The sequence below is a fragment of the Poecilia latipinna genome, unplaced genomic scaffold, assembly GCF_001443285.1.
Source record: "Poecilia latipinna isolate Pla-1442-1.1 unplaced genomic scaffold, P_latipinna-1.0 Scaffold430, whole genome shotgun sequence".
Taxonomy (NCBI): domain Eukaryota; kingdom Metazoa; phylum Chordata; class Actinopteri; order Cyprinodontiformes; family Poeciliidae; genus Poecilia; species Poecilia latipinna.
The window spans coordinates 104,593-122,679 of NW_015113046.1; the positions used below are offsets into that span (position 1 = coordinate 104,593).

Genomic DNA, 18,087 nt, shown 5'->3' on the forward strand with positions numbered 1-18,087 from the left:
TCCCTCCCATCCCAAGATAAAGTAACGTTTTTTTATTTTTTATTTGGCGCTCCCATTAGCTTACCCTCCCTCTGTATTTCACAGTTCACAGGGTTCCTTACCAACAAACTGCAGATTATGAGAGGCACTAATGTGTTTTTCAGGCCAGGAACGCGGCACACACAGAGCTCCACTGTGCCACCTTGACTCGTGTGATGGATGCATTCAGTTGAAATCCTTGTGGATTCTGACCTCCTCCACACAGATATCCATTCACGCCGCGCTGAGCGTAACGGCTGTTTCTCAAAGCATTCCTCAGACCTCCGATGTCCAACGCAGAGTCGGAGCCAGCAGAACCTAAATGCTGCTCCTGAGTGAACGGGCCGCTTTTTTTTTTTTTCCTTCAGAGGTTCTATGGTGTTGACTTGGTTTTGATTAACAGGCGTCATTATTTCAGTGAAGAAAACTGGGAATAAGTCCTGTCGGCCGTTATTATGCTTGTGTAATGAGACTCCGAGAGAGAGAGAGAAAAAAAGAAATTGTGTACGTGTATACGACCGTACGTATACAGTCCATGTCCTTCCAACACAAAAACACAGCTGGACTTTTTGGGGGAGAAGGTGGGTGGCAGGCTCGAAACAAACTCCCCTGTGTTTCCTGTGTCACAAAAGTACAAGGAAAGTTTGTGATGAACCTCGATAAACAGACAAGCGAGGCTGAGTGTGTATAATCAAAGTACTTCACAGATGTGCTGCCTTTCTGCCGTAAAGACCTCATCCACTTGTTCGGAAGGTCCTCTTTACCAGGAAACAGTAGAAGTACACAATGTGACATTCTTCCTGGGCTGAGAGAGAGCAGACAGGAATCCACTCCTGGCTTTAAACAGCCTCTAATACCTGATGGTGGCTGTCAGGTTAATACGGCGGCGCAATAGGACTGTTCTAGGTAGGGAAAAACAGAGGAGTACATTTCTGCCATAAAACTCAGTAATTTTGAGAGTAATCTCATATGTTTTTTTAGAAAAACAAGGAAATTTATGATCTTCAAAAGTGGAGAACTTGTGGGAAAAAAAGTTTTTCAAGTTTTTTCTGACATTAATCTCAAAACTTCTAAGTTTTTTTCTCGCATGTTTTCCTCTTCAAACTCAGAAATTTCCAGGTTTTTTTCTAGAAATTTCTGACATTAATCTCAACATTTTTATGCTTCTTTCTAACAAATGTTTAACTTTTAGAAAAATGTGTGGAAAAATTGATGTTTCAAAAGTCTAAAATTTTCAAGCTTTGTTTTGTTCTTGCCATAGATTGACATTCAAGTAAAAAAAAAAATTAAAAAATACAGTAGGAAAGCCAAAGTATAGATTACAAATGTATATGTTTTTAAATGTTATTCTTTCACTCTTAAATAAAGTTAATTTCTACATAAATTGTATGTTTCAAGTTATTGTTGTATGAAAGAAAAGACAAAAATTCCAACGCTGCGTTTCAGGTTCTCGCTGGAAAGCCATGACCAACCAGGAGAAGCAGCCGTACTACGAGGAGCAGGCCCGCCTCAGCAAGATCCACCTGGAGAAATATCCCAACTACAAGTACAAGCCGCGGCCCAAGAGGACCTGCATCATCGACGGCAAGAAGCTGCGCATCGGGGAGTACAAGCAGCTGATGCGCTCGCGGCGTCAGGAGATGAGGCAGTTCTTTGTGGGGTGAGTGTGGCTGGGGTTTCACATTGTGCTTTCCGAGCCTGTTCTAACGTTTCGGATGACACGTCATTCCTCTCTTGTACTCGTAATCGCAAAAAATGACGAGAAAATCACATGTTAGGGATCTGTTGAATCAATTGATTTTATTTGTAAAGCACCTGTCATAAAAGCAGCTCAAAATGCTGATCTATTAAGATCTTAGAGTAACAAAATGCTGCACACATTTATTGTAAATAAAAAGTGTGGTCTGAGATTGTCCCAGTGCAATTTTAGCTAAAATTACAAATGTTGTAACATCATTTCATTTGACCTGAATTGACTTGTTCTGCTTCTAAAATAATAATTATTATTGAATAATCTTAATATTTTAAATGTCATCAAATGTTTTAACTTTTTACGTGATAGTTTGGAGACTTTGGAGTGAGAGTTTCTTTTAGAAATTCCATTCAGCAGCTAACTCTCATGGCCTTCGTTTAGTAGCATAGGCTAATTGTTCAGTCCAGGAAGCTGAAGCTAAAGGCTAGCCTTTAGCTAGCTCTTCCTAAAAGAGATTAGAAGCATTTCAATTCAAACGTGACAAAGGTTATTAATAGCATTTACACAACCTACGACATTTTTGATTAGAATTACTTTAGGATGGCAGAAGTATTGTTTGATGGCCTCTACCTTCAGCCAGTGGACCAACTAATCTGAGTTTTATATTAAATGAAGACATCAGGATGAGATATAAACTATTTATTATGTTTCAACTGAAATTTACTTTCAAAATGCTTAACTTTTCTTTTTCTGTTTGTCATGCTGCCTGCTTTCTGCTCCTTTGTATTAAACGTTGTTGCTAGCATGCTAACTGCTGTTAACGTTCTAATGAGAGTGATGTGCGATTTTCCACTAGTTTTCACATCGTTACATTTCCCCCCTAATAGACTATTTTGTCTGTCGTGACAGGAAAGTGAAAATTCAGGAGTGTGCAGAAACAAGCAGGGGAGGGGCAGCATCATGTTACTCTGTACTCCAAACAGTCTGTGAAGACTTCAATCCAGATTTTTATTTAAAAAAAGAAGGATTTTATTTTTAAAACATTAGTATTCTAACTTTGAGCATTTATTTTAGGCAAAATTCTTTATGATAAGCACTTTGGTTATTTTGCATTTTATTGTTTTGATTGTTTTTTTTATATACTGAAGTACAAAATGTTGTCATTTGAAGTTGTTTTTTTTTAAATTGTAATACAAGAAGGCAAAAATGAACTATCAACATATAAAATGTTTTCTCTTTCCTCAGAGCAGTATTTGTGCTATTTTACTAAATGTTTCGATGACATCTGATTACTTTATTTGAGGCTTTATTCTCTCATGTGTGCTGCACTTGGAACCCTCATGGAAGGTCTGGAGCCCAATGCGGCTCCATCTGCGAAATCCTTCAAGCATTTGCTTAAGAACATTATATTTTTAAGAGAATAGTCAGACCAGAAAGGTAGGGGGCTGGGAGGGGAACAGTGGCATTGTCTTTAATGGGAACCAGTCGCGGACGTGTTTAAAGCCATCTCAGTGGTCTGAGTTTGAGATGGATCTACCAGAGGCCGCGGCTTGAATCGGGAGCGATTTTTAATAGCTTGTCATTTATTAAATCAGGACAATGGCGGGTGCTTGCGGGCAGCGAAACCAGAGACAGACAGGCAGAGTGGAATATGAAATGTAAGCAGATGTTTGAGAGGGGAAAGAGAGCGGGGCAGACGTCACAGGCGGAGTGCCACATTTTCTGTGTGTGTGGTCAAGTAAATATGAAAAAACGCTCAGGCTCTACCAAGGCCTGGACTTTCAGTTAGAGCCGCGCCGCTAATTCATGGCACAGTCCACACAGCTAAACCAGAGGCGTCTTAATGTGGCAACAAGGACAGGCGAAGACATGTTGGGTGAGAAATTATTTTCCCGCTTCATGTGGTGCGTTTGTTTAAACACTGTTTACCCTCATCCCATTTATATGTCTGCAGGCTAATTAGCTCATCCTGCTGCTAGCAGGTAGCACTCCCTGTTAGCAGCACGCTGGTCCAGAAGACAAACTTTACACTCAAGTTTGTTTTTCTTTTCTTTTAATCCCAACTGCAGGTTCACATTCAAGAATTTTTAGAAAAACATCTTAATTTACTTTGAAGCTACCATTGACTTCTTCATGTTAAAGTTTTATATCCATCTGGGTTTTGAATTACTCTTTCCAAAGAAAAGTAAACTCACCTTCTTCTGTCATAATTGACTGTGATTTGTATTCAGTTTATGAGAATACATGAACCCCAGAGAGGTTAGCAAGACCTCTGCCAAAATGTTAGGAAATCTGTCAGCAGAACACCAACGTTCTCTTTGGCTAGCCTGTTAGCATGCTGGTTTCAGCTTTTATGTACCAACACATGGAACAAAAGAGAACATTAAATAAAATAGCTCTAGTTATTCAGTTCTTCAGTGCAGATAAATTTTCTCTTTGTTTTAACTCCCCAGATTGTTCCAGTTCATTTTTAGCCTGCTGAGGTCGGCAAAATCTATGAGTGACCATGCTGTGCTTACAGTTACAGTAAAACAAGCAAAACACAAAACAAATGAAAGCAAAACACTATACTCTTTCACTTTTAGGGTGTAATTATGTAAGATATACACATTTCATGTAACATTCGAAAACAATTTGTATCTCAAATGGTGACTTATGTTTATAAAGGCCGACAGTTGGAGTTCGGGTTGTACTGTAGGAAAGGCTGTTTGTTAGCTAAAAGCTAAGCAGGAAAGACAACTGGCCTTAGAGGAGTAAATGTCGCTGTCTGACTATCTGTGAAAGGTCGCCATGGCAATTCCAAACAAGTTTATTATTTTACAGTGGGGAATCTTCCAGAAGTGAAGCCATTGAATGAATCTGATTCTGTTTAATGGAAATTATTTCAGAACTTGGCAAAGATGTTAGTTTTGAACTGAAATAGGATGTCTGTGTTTTTGACCTGGACTGCATTTGCATACAGATTTTTATTGTAGTTTTAATTTAAGCCTCACGTAGAATCCGCCATGGCGAAGATATGTGTTTGAAGTTGTGTGTTGTAGTTCACCAAAATTTAACATGGGTTTTCTTTCTCTCCCTTTATTTATTTATTTTTTTCAAATCTCAGGCCTCAACCCCAGATTTCTCTGGGCAACAGCTCAGGAGGCGTTGGAGTTTACCCGGGCGCGATAACCATGGCGACAACGGCGACGCCCTCCCCGCATCTGACCTCGGACTGCTCGAGCACGTCAGCCAGCCCCGAGCCGAACATCCCCGTCATCCAGAGCACGTACGGGGTGAAGTCGGAGCCCGGCGGCGGGGGCAGCAACGGCACGGGCGTCGGCGCCATGGATCTCCCCGGTGACCCCGCAAACGGAGACGACGACATGGACATGTACGAGGACTTTGAGGACGAGCCCAAATCGGACTATAGCAGCGAGCACGAGACGCGGGAAGTGGTCAGCGCCAACTGATCGGGGGAGATGAGTAAAAGTAAAAACGTGACAAAAACAACAACTCCCTTTACGTCCAGAGAGACGAACTCTGAGAACAAAGTTCATCACGGAGATCTCCAGGCAGACTTCTTACTGAGCATGCCCTGGCAAGATCTGAAAGACTTGTGGAACAGTGTCTTGACAGGCGCCCCGTTGAAGAAAAAGGGGGCGGCGAGGGAGAAGGTGTCCCACGAACACGACCTCAACAATCATTCAGACTTTGAGCTGACAAGGAGCTGCAGTTTCCTACACTCTGACAATCGTTAAAGGAGCAAAAAGAGCGAGAGAGAAAGAGAGCGAGACAACGAACAAATGAGCAACAAACGCATCACAACGTGGTGTTTGTAGAGAGCATGCATGGTTTTTTTTTTCACGCATCACAAAATGCTCTTTGACAGCTATTTGGTCTTAAATGTGTAAAAGAGTGTGTTAGTTTTACTATTATGGCGTATTTGACTTTTCGTGACCCCGTTTGGTTTTCTGTTCCATCGATCTCTCTGACAGGTCTCACTGCCTGTACAAACTCTGGACTGTCGGAACTTGAAATTTCAAAAGTTTTTAATATAAATTCTGATTTGTGTTACCTTCTTAGTCTTACCTTACTTTCAACATAGTGCTAAGCCTTTTTCCCCCACCTTACAAACTGCTTATATTATGTTACTGTTAGTTTTTTTTTTTTTTTTTTTTAAGAAATATCCCAGCTCAGGTATGATGTGCCAGCTTGTGAATGTTGTTTTTTTTTCTTTGTTTCCATAAAAGTAGGACTTTTAGATGTTCCATAGGTAGGATTTTTCAGACTGTCATTGAAATATAGGGAGTTAAATCCTTTATAATAATAATAATAATAATAATAATAATTATTATTATTATTATTATTATTATTAAGGAAGGAAAAACCCATACATTGTACAGTTTTCTTCAGATGTGCCAAACATTCACGTTGTCCCAGGATGTTGTAGTCTTAATTTCCAATGCTGCAAAAAAAAAAAACGAAGAAAAAAAAAAAGTCTTATTATACAATCAATTTTTCTATCTGGTGTGATAGATTGTTTTTTTTTGTTTGTTTTTTTTTCTTGTTTTTTGTTTTGTTTTTAAGTAAAATGCTGGTTCCCCTCCTGATCCAGTCACAGTCAGAGCTCAGGGAGGACACGTCTTCGTCACGCTTTCCCCCAGTCACACGAACGCATCATCGCATTGTGTCGCTCCAGGAATCTGTTTCACTTCGAGACACATCGTAGCAGAGTAGCTCATTTTATTTCCAACTGCACTGGTGCTTTCATGAACCATGTTGCTCTTAGTTCCTTCATGCCAAACCAGTTTGCTCGAAGCTTAGCGTAGTGCTATATCAGCACTTATGACCGTCCCTTTAAATCAGGCTAACGACAGAGGTACTTTTTAGCTTTTATTTTTTTTTTCATGTATTTATTTTTTTTACATCTTAAATTAATAATTTCTGAAGTGATGTTTTGTTAAATGGTTAGAAGCACTTGATATTTTACCTGAATTACGTGACTCTTATTTACTATAAATCCAGATTAGTTGGAGTTTGAGGCGGCGCGCGCTAGATTGTCCAAGAGGAGCCAAACATAAAACGAGCTCTTAGGGTTTTAAGACGGGTCTCGTCTCAAAATGTCTTACAATGTAGCCAAATTTTTTTTTTTTTTTTAACAAACTCTATAAATGCATCCATAAGGATTTTAGTAGCTGATTTATAATTATCTTGAGACTATACATTACAATATAATATCTAATACAATACAATAATATGTCATTTTTAAAAAATCTAATTATATGTCTAAATGTTTATAAATAAAAAATAAAATCTCCATCCAGGTGCATCTCTACCATAAACTGCACTGCTTAGTTTTTTTTTTTTTTTTTTAAAAGCAGATGATGGATATTTAAATGAGAAAAAAAGAGGTCGGAGGTCGTCCGCTGCTGATTATTTTCCTGTGTGAAACATATAGAAAGAGTGGAACATGTGAAATGGTTCTGCTCAAACTTGCTGTCTGATGTGATATTCATAGTCAGTAAAATTAAAGGTATTTTAGCAGTTTGAGTGAGAGCTAGTTTATATTAGCACCAACATAGTTTTCAGTTTTGAGTTAGTTTCTGTGACCACACGTGAGCGCTATACGTTCCTCTTAGGAAACGAATATTTCTGTTCCTCCGCCTCCTACCTTCAAGTAAATCACTGTAAATATGCATCCCGTGGAAACGTAATTACAGTTTAGGCATTTGTAAATTGACATTCCCATGGACTGTTTTTAAGATTGTTTTTCTTTTAAGATGGTAAAAGTTCATATTTGTCATTGCTCCTCTCGGACTAGACGTTAGCTTCAGCTTTCTGGTTTGACTGATCTGGATTTATCCCATTTCAATTTTTTGGTCACCTTTCAACAGAACCTCACTTCAAAAATCATGACCTGCCCCTTTAAGAATCGCTGAGTCCTAAAAGGACGTTTGAAGCTGTTCGTACTCAGAATCAGATGAAAGGTGGGAGAGCCGTCTCAGAGAGGTTCTGCTAAAAAGATGTGATCATTGTGGGTTTTGTGTTTTCAATTCGTCCTAAAATGTCTCCTAGCTTGTTTGCTATAATCGTCCTCTTAGAATAATGTGGGAAATATCTGAAAACTCATACATTTAAAGGCAAAATTAAACAGGTCTGTTATTCTAAAAAGATGACCTGTTGTATTTTCATATAGTTCAGAATTAGCTGGACAGAGCTTTCCTCACTATAATGATGCTGAGGGGAAAATATTTGTGCTCACTCGTATATCAAATCTTTTTTTTTTTATTTCAAAAAACTGTTTTCCTGAGTTCTTTTTAAACATTTCTTTAATTTTCTGCTTCATGACAAAAGTTCTCCTCACAACTATTTCCATCTGTATTTATTAGGACTGAACATTAGCTTTTGCTCCTGTTACATTTCTGTCAGCATCATACACATATTAAGCACTGGATATTAATTCTGATGTACTTTTCCTGTTTTTTTTGACTAATGTGAAGTTATTGTTTGATTTAAAACATTACAAATTAGTCAAATAAAATCAGATTTTTTATTTCTTTTTGAGGGGGGCCTCAGTGTTGCCAGGCTCCATTAAAATTGACATTTCTTTCAAAGCATTTTTTTTAATTATTATTATTATTTCAATTATTTAAGCGAACTTTGTTTCTCGCAGCTCTGATCGGGCCACGCCGCCTCTGGTCTCTTTTGAAAAACAAAAAAGAAAAAAAGGTAACCTCATGCTCTTGTTAGTCGTGACCTGCGGAGGCAGAGCACACGTTTTCACGGTCACACACATCTTTATTTTTATTTTATTTTTGTTTTTTTCTTCTTTTTTTGTGATGAGTATTGTATTTGAAATTTCAATTGTGCGTTTTAACATTTCATTGTATTTATTAGCCTGCTTTGGCTCTAAAAAGTGTCAGTACAACTTGGTGAGAGAGACAATCTGAAAAAAAATATATATATGAATAAAAAAAAAGAAAAGACTTCAGATTAATGTTGAAGTGTTATTTACTGTGTGTGTGTGTGTGTGTGTGGGTGTGTGTGTGTGTGTGTGAAAGCAGTGGGACAGGTAGTTCTTTATAAATATCTATTTCCATTGCTCTAAATGGAGCTCTTTTTTTTTCTTCCAAGAATCTAATCATTTCAAACACAAGGCTTTCTGTTTCCAGAGCCTGACTATTCCCCTCAGTCTTTATATTTTTGGTGGCCCATTACAGTAAATGTGGCCTATTGTTCCGCTGTGTGTGCGAGTGAGGTAACGCTACACACTCTGACTGTGCTGCGGTGTAAACGCCACGGCGCCGGCGCTCGCTGCAGCCAATCCAGCGACACAAACGGAGAACTCAGCCACATGCGACCACATAATAAATCTAATTGTAATTCCCAAATCAACTGTAGCGTCACCCTTCGAGGGGCGCCGACAAGTTTGTCGCACTCCTTTGTAAGGTTGTGTGTGTGTGTGTGTGTGCGTTCTGTGCCATAACTCTGAGTTGGGAGGAGTGTTTGAAATCATTCTTGTACCGTTGCCATGTTCATCTCATTAACGAAGTCATCATAACTTACATTTCCTTTTCATTTTCTTAAACATTTTGCAAGTTTTTGCAAGTTGACAGATTGTGCGTGTGTGCGTGTGTGTGTGTGTGTGTGTTGATGGAAAGGTTTAAACACCTCAATACTCGACAGTAGTTTATAACATGATAAACTTTGGTTTACAGCAAAGGCATCGTCACAGAAACCTACGCCTGTTCTTGTTCCAACATTATTAACTTTGTGGGCAAAAATCATTTTTATTTTACTTAAAAGAAATTCACTTTAAATCAACCCAGTTATTAAAAGAGTTTCAAGGAAGAAACAAAAAGAATGTGTTGTTTTATTATCTTTGCATCGTCGAATCAGATAAACAGAAAAAACTACAAAATGTTTTCAAAATAAAATGAAAAAAGTTGGAAAACGTTTTCATTTTCAATAAAATAAAAATGTTTCTATAGGATGATCAATAGTATAAAAAACACAAATCAACATTTTTAAATGCTTAACAGTGTCAAGCTGTCTAATTTTTGTTACATCACACTTTAATGTTTATGCTCCTTTTCTTTGTTTTATTAAAAATAATAAAAGCTTCAATAGTCCTGAAAACTGCAGAATTGATGACTGTTCACAGCAATATGATTTAGAAAAAAGAAATCTTGTAAGAAATGGTTGATTCTCCAGTGACCGCCAACATGTTCCCAGCATTTTCAACAGAAAAAAAAAAGTTTTATGTATTTTTTTTTTTACCTAAACTGTTTCTTAAAAAATAAAAAGACAGACATGCACGAAATGTTCATATTTTGTCTGATGTTGCCACATGCAGAATTTTCTGTGGCTGATTATTAAAATTCAGGGCAGGAGTTGCTGATATTTTAGGTTGATATATTTTATTTTGCCTTTTTGTTTTTTGACCAGAGATCAGAAATTTTCCATTTTCTTCCATGTGGAACCTTTGCAGTAGTACTAATTGCTAGTTTATAATCTTATTGATGGGGTATTTTAAATGAACCCAAACAAAATGTTCTTCTTTTTTTTAAAGTATATTTATGTATAATCTTGCCATTTTCAACACTTTTCTGAACAATTTATAGCAAAAAATGTCTTGCACTACACAAGCCATAATTGAAAGAACTTGTTTTTAAAGCGGAGATAACTTTTTTGTGAATTAGTCCTAAATAAAACTAACAGGGAGAGCTTTTATTTTGAAACAGGAAATTAAACCATGATGTGTTTTGAGCAATTTTTTTTCCTGTTATTGTTCCTCTAATTGGTTATTTGTAGTTTAAGTGAAAACCTTTAGTTTTATTTGTCAAACGGTCACCTTGGAGATCCGTCTCCATGCTGCCAGCAGTGACTTGGACTCTGCCAAAGGTCGTCCCTTCTGTTCATGATCTTTACGGACAGAATTTCGAGACGCAGCCAAAGTGTTGAGGGGATCCGTTTTAGTGGCCTCTGGTTCAGGCCACTGCCTTTTTTTTTTTTTTCTTTTTTTTTGCAGATGATGTGGTTCTGTTGGCTCCATCAGACCGTGATCTCCAGCTTTCCACTGGAGCCAAGTGTGAAGTGGCTGGGATGGAAATCAGCACCATACTGAACAGTCTGGTCACTAGAGCACTTTGTTTGGCATCTTGTTAAAAGAAGTTCAACCCATAGGAATGGCTTAAGGGTAAATTTAACTGGTTTTGAACTTTTTAAAGCCTCTGTATATCCATCGTCTGCGACTGATTATGTTAATAAATGTGGGGAGAGAGTCCCAATAAGCCAACAAAAGAAGTAAAAATAATAATAAAAAAAGGAAAACATGGTTTATAATATTCAACACTGAGATTTGTCTATGTTCTGCCTGGGTGTAAAAACCGACAACACAGAAACAAAAAAAAGTTTCATGCAGTTTATTTTTACCCAGTTCTTGGGTTGGTTTGGGACATAGAACACTCATCGTACGTATAAAAATTTAACGAACTTGCTAAAAGAAAAAAGTTGCGTGTTTCTGGTCAGTGAAAGAGGAACATTAGACTAAAGGAAAGAGAGTTATTCTAGGCTTATCTTAGAAAACAGACACTGGGATGCTACTTCTAGCTTCATTGGAACATATGGAAACCTGCTTGACACCTGCCTGTGTTCCCATGTTGCCTTGGCACCCCGGTTTCTTCAAACCACACCTGAACAGTGAACATCTGGGTGCCTTTGTGCTATATTTAACCTGCTTTAAGGAAAAGAAAGAGTTCAGCTGTTTTATAACACTTCAGGCTGCATTCAAACCAGCCCTGTTCAGTCGAACTCCAGTTCGTTTGTCTTGAACGTCCGGTTCGTTTGGTCCGCCTCCAAACTTGGGTCTCAGTTTCGGTGAAGTGAACTCTGGCACGGTTCGAACGCATATGTGGATCCAAGCGGACCGGAAAAGTTTCCAAAGGTAGGAAGTGGATTACAGCGCAGGGCATTCTGGGTAAATGCAAATAAAAGTCTAAGAAACAACTCATCTTTTACCAGAGACATAAAAGAAATCCTGCAGACGCTAAAGTTTGACGCCACTTTTGTGAAAAAGGAAGTTACACTTATGTCGTCTGAAGCTTTCGTGTCTTTCCTTCAGTGGTTCTGGGTGCAGCGCCCCCACAGGCAAGGGTGGGAACAGGTTTTTCTTAGTTGTTTCATGTGTTTGACAGAGGAGCAGCATTTTCACTGTTGCAGGTGAAAATGTTATGATTCTTATTTTTGCAAGTAAACCTCGTTTAACTTTTCCTAGAGTGTAGAGTAAGTCAGTGTTTTTCAAAATGAGAGGCTGCCAGGGGGCGCTGTGGGGGCCTCAGAAAGTTGGAGGCAAGATGAAAAAAAAAAGTTAATTTAATCCCATATCTGTTATTCAATCATGATTTTTTAAAAAAAATAAAATGTAAAATAAAGTAATTTATTTAAAATTTTTTAAGCTCCTTTTCTGATTGGCTGCTAGTCAAATTCATCATGCTGCTATGCTCCAAAAGCTAACATATCTAGCAAGAAATGGAAATATTTCTGACTACAAAAAGACCAAAGGATCCACTGCAAAAACCAACTAGAACTGCAGGGGAAACATCAAATTTGATGCGAGTAACATGAAACATTACAGATTTTCATATGATGAAAAAAGTATATTATCTGATAACATTTTCTGCCACAGAACTCCTGGTCATCTAAAATCAGAAGGTTTGAGATGAATGTAGATGAATGTAATAATTATTGAATAGTGGATAAATACACATTCTAAAACACACATTTCTTTACATATTTTGTAGCATCGTCTGTGTTCGCAGACAGAAGCTAATGCTCTTTGGTGGGGGCAACTTTTTAATACACAGAAGTGTGAAATAAAATAAAAACATTTGACCTTCACAAAAGCCTAGTTTAGGTCTAATTGAACCCTAAAGCTTCATTATTGTGAATCAGTTGAGTTTTCAGAAATCTTCCTGATAATCTTTGAGGAGCAGTGACATTCAAAAAAGGGGGCAAATATTAGTAATCATAATAATTACCTAGCCATGCTGTGATGGTAAATGTTCCTCTCAGCTCAGTGATTATACACACTTTGAATTTACCTTCCTTTCTCGTGGCTATGCCGTGTGTGGGGATGATGAGGTATAATGACACCTCTTTCTTCATGAAAGTCGGCTGGATGAGGGCCTCGAGGCAAAAACCCACGTTTTGATTCTTCAAATCCACATTGAAGAGCGAGGGGAACCACGTCCTTTCTTTTCTCTCTTCGTTTACCTCTCCTTAGCAATCGGCCATGTAGATCAAGAGAATTCTAAATTGTAAACACAAAAGACGGCCCCCTTCATGACCTCTCTTCTTCAGATGTGTTGAAGAGGCTTCTTCAGGGAGGCATCAAAGCGGAGCGACCATGATGCTGACTACTTTGGGTTTGTGGCGCTTAAGACATTCAAATGCCCGTCAGTCCAGATGAGTTTAATTGGCCTCACACTTTGTTTCTGTTTGGCTGACAGTGAAGGTAAAAAGTTGGCTAGAATCCTCCATCGATACGCCTCATCTGATGTCTCACCTGTACTTCAGCCACACAGCAGCATGGTGCCACCAATGTCATTGTTGTCACGGTTACGTTACTCATGTTTTATTTTATGCATGAAGCCAAGCAAGTGAGAACTCACGCTGCCTGTGAATTAAAGGGGCGGTATTATGTAAAACCAACTTTTTTTAGCCGTACACCATGTTATAATTTTATCCCCTCATTAAACCATGTTGCTTTGATTCTTTCATGCATGTTTGAGAAATCATTTAATCTTCATGGCAACCATTCAGCTGTGCAAAATGCCTGGGTGGACCTAGGACGAAGCTCCTCCTAGAAGTTACAACATCCGCCCCACGACTCCCCCACTCAGCTCCTTCAGACTAGCCAGTAGCTATTAGCAGTCCCACAACAATGTGGGACTGTACATTATTGTAAGGGCTGCTTCTCAGTGAAGCTCTTTAATAATGTTAAAAAACAGTTTTAGAGGAGTGACGTGATGACTTCCTGAAGGCAGAGTTTCAGAAAGAGCAGGACTTTCTTAAAGAGACAGAAGCCCAATTTCAAGGTACCACATTACCAAATCAAATCTCTTTTAAGTTATATCTTATAATAATAATTATATATATATATATATATATATATATATATATATAGAGCTTACTGGACGTTTGTTTTTTTTTAAATGATTCTATGTAGCTGGAAAAGACATTATACTGGAACTCAAAGAGGATATAGAAAAGATGTTGTAATTCATATTATAGCAGTTTCTTCAAACAGTCGTATGTTCTGATGAAGGATCTGCTGTAGAGGTCTGCATCACAGCAACTCTGAATAAACCTCTGGCTGAAGACGCTGTTGTTGTAGAGCATGCTCAGGTTTATCTGCAAGTTTGTTGATTTTGGGAAGAATTTTTCTCTGCACATCAATCTACACATTGATCTACAATCTGCAGATTAATGCGCACAGAACACATTAAATTGGGTCCAGCCGCACTACTGGGTTTGTCAAACATGAAATGATTAAGAAAATGATTTTAGCTTATTTCACAAAAGACTTTCTGGTAATAATTGTAATATTTTTTTTGTTACAGGCATAAAAATCTAAATTTGTCTTTACATAAGGCAAACACATATGTTGGTGTTTTCATTTTTACCGAGCTAACAATGGCAAACCTGCAACAGGTTTTATTCACATACCAAAGGGTCAGCATCCTTGAGGTGCTATTCAACAATATTCAAACAGCTAATCAGAATTACCTGAATAAAAATAAAGATTGTGTTGGGGAAAAAAATGAAGGAAATTGCTTTGACATTTTCTGGGTTTCCTTGTCTTTGAAGCGCTGCATAAAGGCATATACTTATTTTATAATGCAATTAGAAATGAAAAAAAAAATCTACAGCACTTTCTCAACAAAATAGGCGATGGACAAAGGACAATTTTTTCCTTTTTTGAGGCAAAGTCCTTGGGTCTTTGTGAGCACATTAGTCCTGCTAATTAAATATTATATGTTAAACGAAAAATGCCAGCATGAAAAGCAGCTGGATTGTTTGACTCAAAGACACGGCTGCAGCCTTGATGAGAGGAAACTGTGCGTGGCCATGAGAGGGTAAAGAACGTCATTGTTGCCGGTCGTCGCTTCATTTGACCCATCATAATTCTTTCTGATAATTCAACAATTCACATTCCCCCTTTGTGCTTCGTTCAGAGACGAAGGCGGGAAGAAACAGTCATGCCCTGAAGAAGGACTAGCCAACGTGTCTGAGTGTGTCATATTCACTTTGTAAAGTGGTGTGTGCTTCGTTTTGCTTTACATGGAAATGTATTGTTTTTCAGTTAAAACATAAAGCAGCTATTGAATCAGAAAAGCTGGCGGATCAGAAAGAGAAATTGTTCCGTCTAGATCAGCGTTACTCAAACTTTTTCCACTGAACCCATTTAACGGTCACGGACCACCTAACCTGAGACTGCCCCGCGTCGCAATAACACGTCATATTATATGATGCAACCTGGAATGAAAATATTGGTCTCTTAACTCAACTATTGTTTTCTTTGTTCATCCTAAAAAATGAGAAAGCCATGAACACGTCTATTTTGGCATTTTGAGTTATTCACAGATTCGAAGCTGTCCAAACTCATAGAAATAATAAATAATTTTCTAATAAAATAGAAATAATAAATTAAGTTGATGTCAAGTGTTTTGTGTATTAACATTTAAGGCTATTTGTGATTTGGAAGCACAATTAAAGAAAAGTAGACTTTAGCTGCTTTTAATAGAAATAAAAAAATCTTTTTCTTTGTCTTTAAAAATAAAAGTGATTAATCTATTTCTAGAATTGTATTTATTTATTTAATATTTTTTAATTAAATAAAAATAACAATAGCTGTTGACCTGAAAGCAGAGCATCATCCATTACCAAGCAAAGTCATAAAAAAAACAAACAGTTGTGACTATCTGGGGTGATTCCCACCGCTCACCGTTCGAAGGAATCCAGTCGCTACTAGTGAACGACACGTCAACACTCAGCAGCTATGACTCATCTTCCTCTGATCATATTGTAGTCCTGGAGTTTTTGAAAGTTTCAGGCATAACTGGGCCAAAGGGTGCCAAGAAAATCCCCCATACCATCACACCACTATCACCACCCTAAACTATTGACACAAAGCAGGACGGATCCATGCTTCGATGTATTTTCTATCAAATTCTCACCCTGTCATCAGAATGGTGCAGCTGGAACCCTGACTCAGACGGATTACATTTTTCCAAATTTGCTTCCGACTACTAATGGCAACCAGTGAGGTATTCTGCTGCTGTAGCCCATCTAGTTCAGGGTTTGGCCTGTCGCCCATCCAGAGACTATATTCTTGGTAGTAATGGTCATCAAGACCCTGTTTGTCTTCTTCTTGATGCCCAACAGCAGCTAATTGGGTATTTTCACTTCTTTGGATCCTTCTCTGTAAACTGGAGATGATTGTGGTGAAAATCCTAGTAGATCACCAGTTTTTTACTCAGACCTAGCCTTTCTGGCACCAACTGCAATGCCACAGACAGTCCCTGAAAGCCCCTTACTCCCCATTCCAATGCTTGTTTTAAACCTCAGAAAATCATCTTCACTTTGCTCAGTGGTGTTAATTGAGGTGAGTGTAGGTCTGTTGGGGGACAGCTCATGAACACAAGTATGCAGAAGTCACCATCTGTCTGCGGAGTCACTGGCTGCAATGACTCAAGATTTCAAGAATGATACGTAGAGGTCTTCGTGAAACAGAATGGGGGTTGGTGCTTCCTTCATGTGAAACGTTTGGTAGTTTGGAGCATTATGGTGTTGGTATTACTGTTGTGTTTCATTAGGTTTCTTATTTAATGGAAACACTCCAATTGCAAAATGGTGGGGTTTTTTTCGACCCTTAGCAGAATCTTGATGTTTTGTGCACGTTTGTAATGGAAACGCTGTTACTTTTACTGCATGCGTACTCGATATTAGCAACTTAATCTAATTGGCTGAGGTTTCCCCATTTTGACAAGTTTGTATAATAAACTGGTCTTCACTGCACTGTTATAAACAGCTGGAGTTGTTTGAATTTGATCTGTCTGGGACTGAACTAGTTGAACATATGTCAGTTCGATCAGCTTGTCTTGTATTTTGACCTGTTTTGTGATTTGGTGCTACATAAATAAACTGAATGGAGTTTTACAGAGTTTATTATGTACTCTGATTACTGCCACGTTTAACAAATAATTAATATTAAGTACAGCTCTGTATTTAAATGGTTTAAAGATAAATATAAGATAAATCTAACTGAATATGTTTTAACCACTCCTGTTTACATATTTTTTGATTATGTTACTCATGTTTCCTCTTTCAATTAAGACCAAGCTTAATAGAACAAACCTGAGCGCTTCACAGGTTTGTTTTTAGTATAATTTTCCAAGGTTTTTGACCCTCTGGCATGCGCACTACCTCTTTCTCCATAAATGTCAGATCACGCTCTGTAAATTAAATCATTACTTAAATGTAAATATTTCCTTGAAAAATAAAGTGTCTAAACATTAATAGCAGACAAGGTTATGCTTCACCTGAGAACGTGCCCCCGTCATTTCTGCCTCAGGGAGGATTTGCGTTGATTCAAGGCTGCGGTGACCAGACCAACCGCATGAGACACGACTGCAGCACCTTTGATCACTGGAAGCCTCTTTTAAACACAGCTTTTCATTTCTAAAGCTCTTGGGGCCATAAATGAACATAGGAAGAATCTCTAAGTGGGCTGTGTTGAGCCTATTAATCACGTTGCTCATTTATGTTTACTTATGTTATGTTTAACTTGTAGTTATCTAACCACGATATCAGTAAGTTTGAGAGGATGACCCTGGACTGAAGACTACTAGAAGTTTCGTCATGTTTTCCTTTTCTTCTGATGTAGCTGAGGCGTTTGTGGATGAACATATGAGCAACTGTAAATGCAAACAATCAAGTTCGTGTGGAAGAGACGAAGATGAAGTTGGATCTGTCCACAATCATAAACGTGATCTTTGTCGATATTCCACCAAAGTCGCATAAGATCCAACGTACATCCATTAAGTAAGAAACACAATTAAAATTACTTGTTAGTACATTGGTCCACGCGATTGGCCGCGCTGTCATCCTTCAACCACTTCCTGTCAGCTTCCTCTCCGTGGTTTGGGCCAGTGGAAACGTCTAGTCGTTGATCGTGTGACTCGGGCGAAACAAAATTGTTTCCGTTCCAGTTTTGCTAATATTAGCCAATATGGATATGCCCAAAAAATAAATAAATAAAACCTCATCCTAGCGCCAAAACTTTTTATCAAAAAGGATTTCCGTTAAGCAAATTTATGTTTAAAACGACA

The 18,087-nt window shown here is 38.1% G+C and overlaps 1 protein-coding gene across 1 annotated transcript in view; it reads left to right on the forward strand.

Annotated features, from left to right (window-relative positions):
• LOC106950936 (SRY-box transcription factor 6) overlaps window positions 1-8,686 on the forward strand; it is an 84,403-nt gene extending 75,717 nt beyond the window's left edge. The window contains exons 11-12 of the mRNA XM_015038122.1: window positions 1,465-1,678; window positions 4,818-8,686. Coding sequence (XP_014893608.1) covers window positions 1,465-1,678; window positions 4,818-5,163 — 560 coding nt within the window. The 3' untranslated portion in view covers window positions 5,164-8,686. The remainder of the gene's footprint in view (window positions 1-1,464; window positions 1,679-4,817) is intronic.
• Window positions 8,687-18,087: the final 9,401 nt, after the last annotated feature.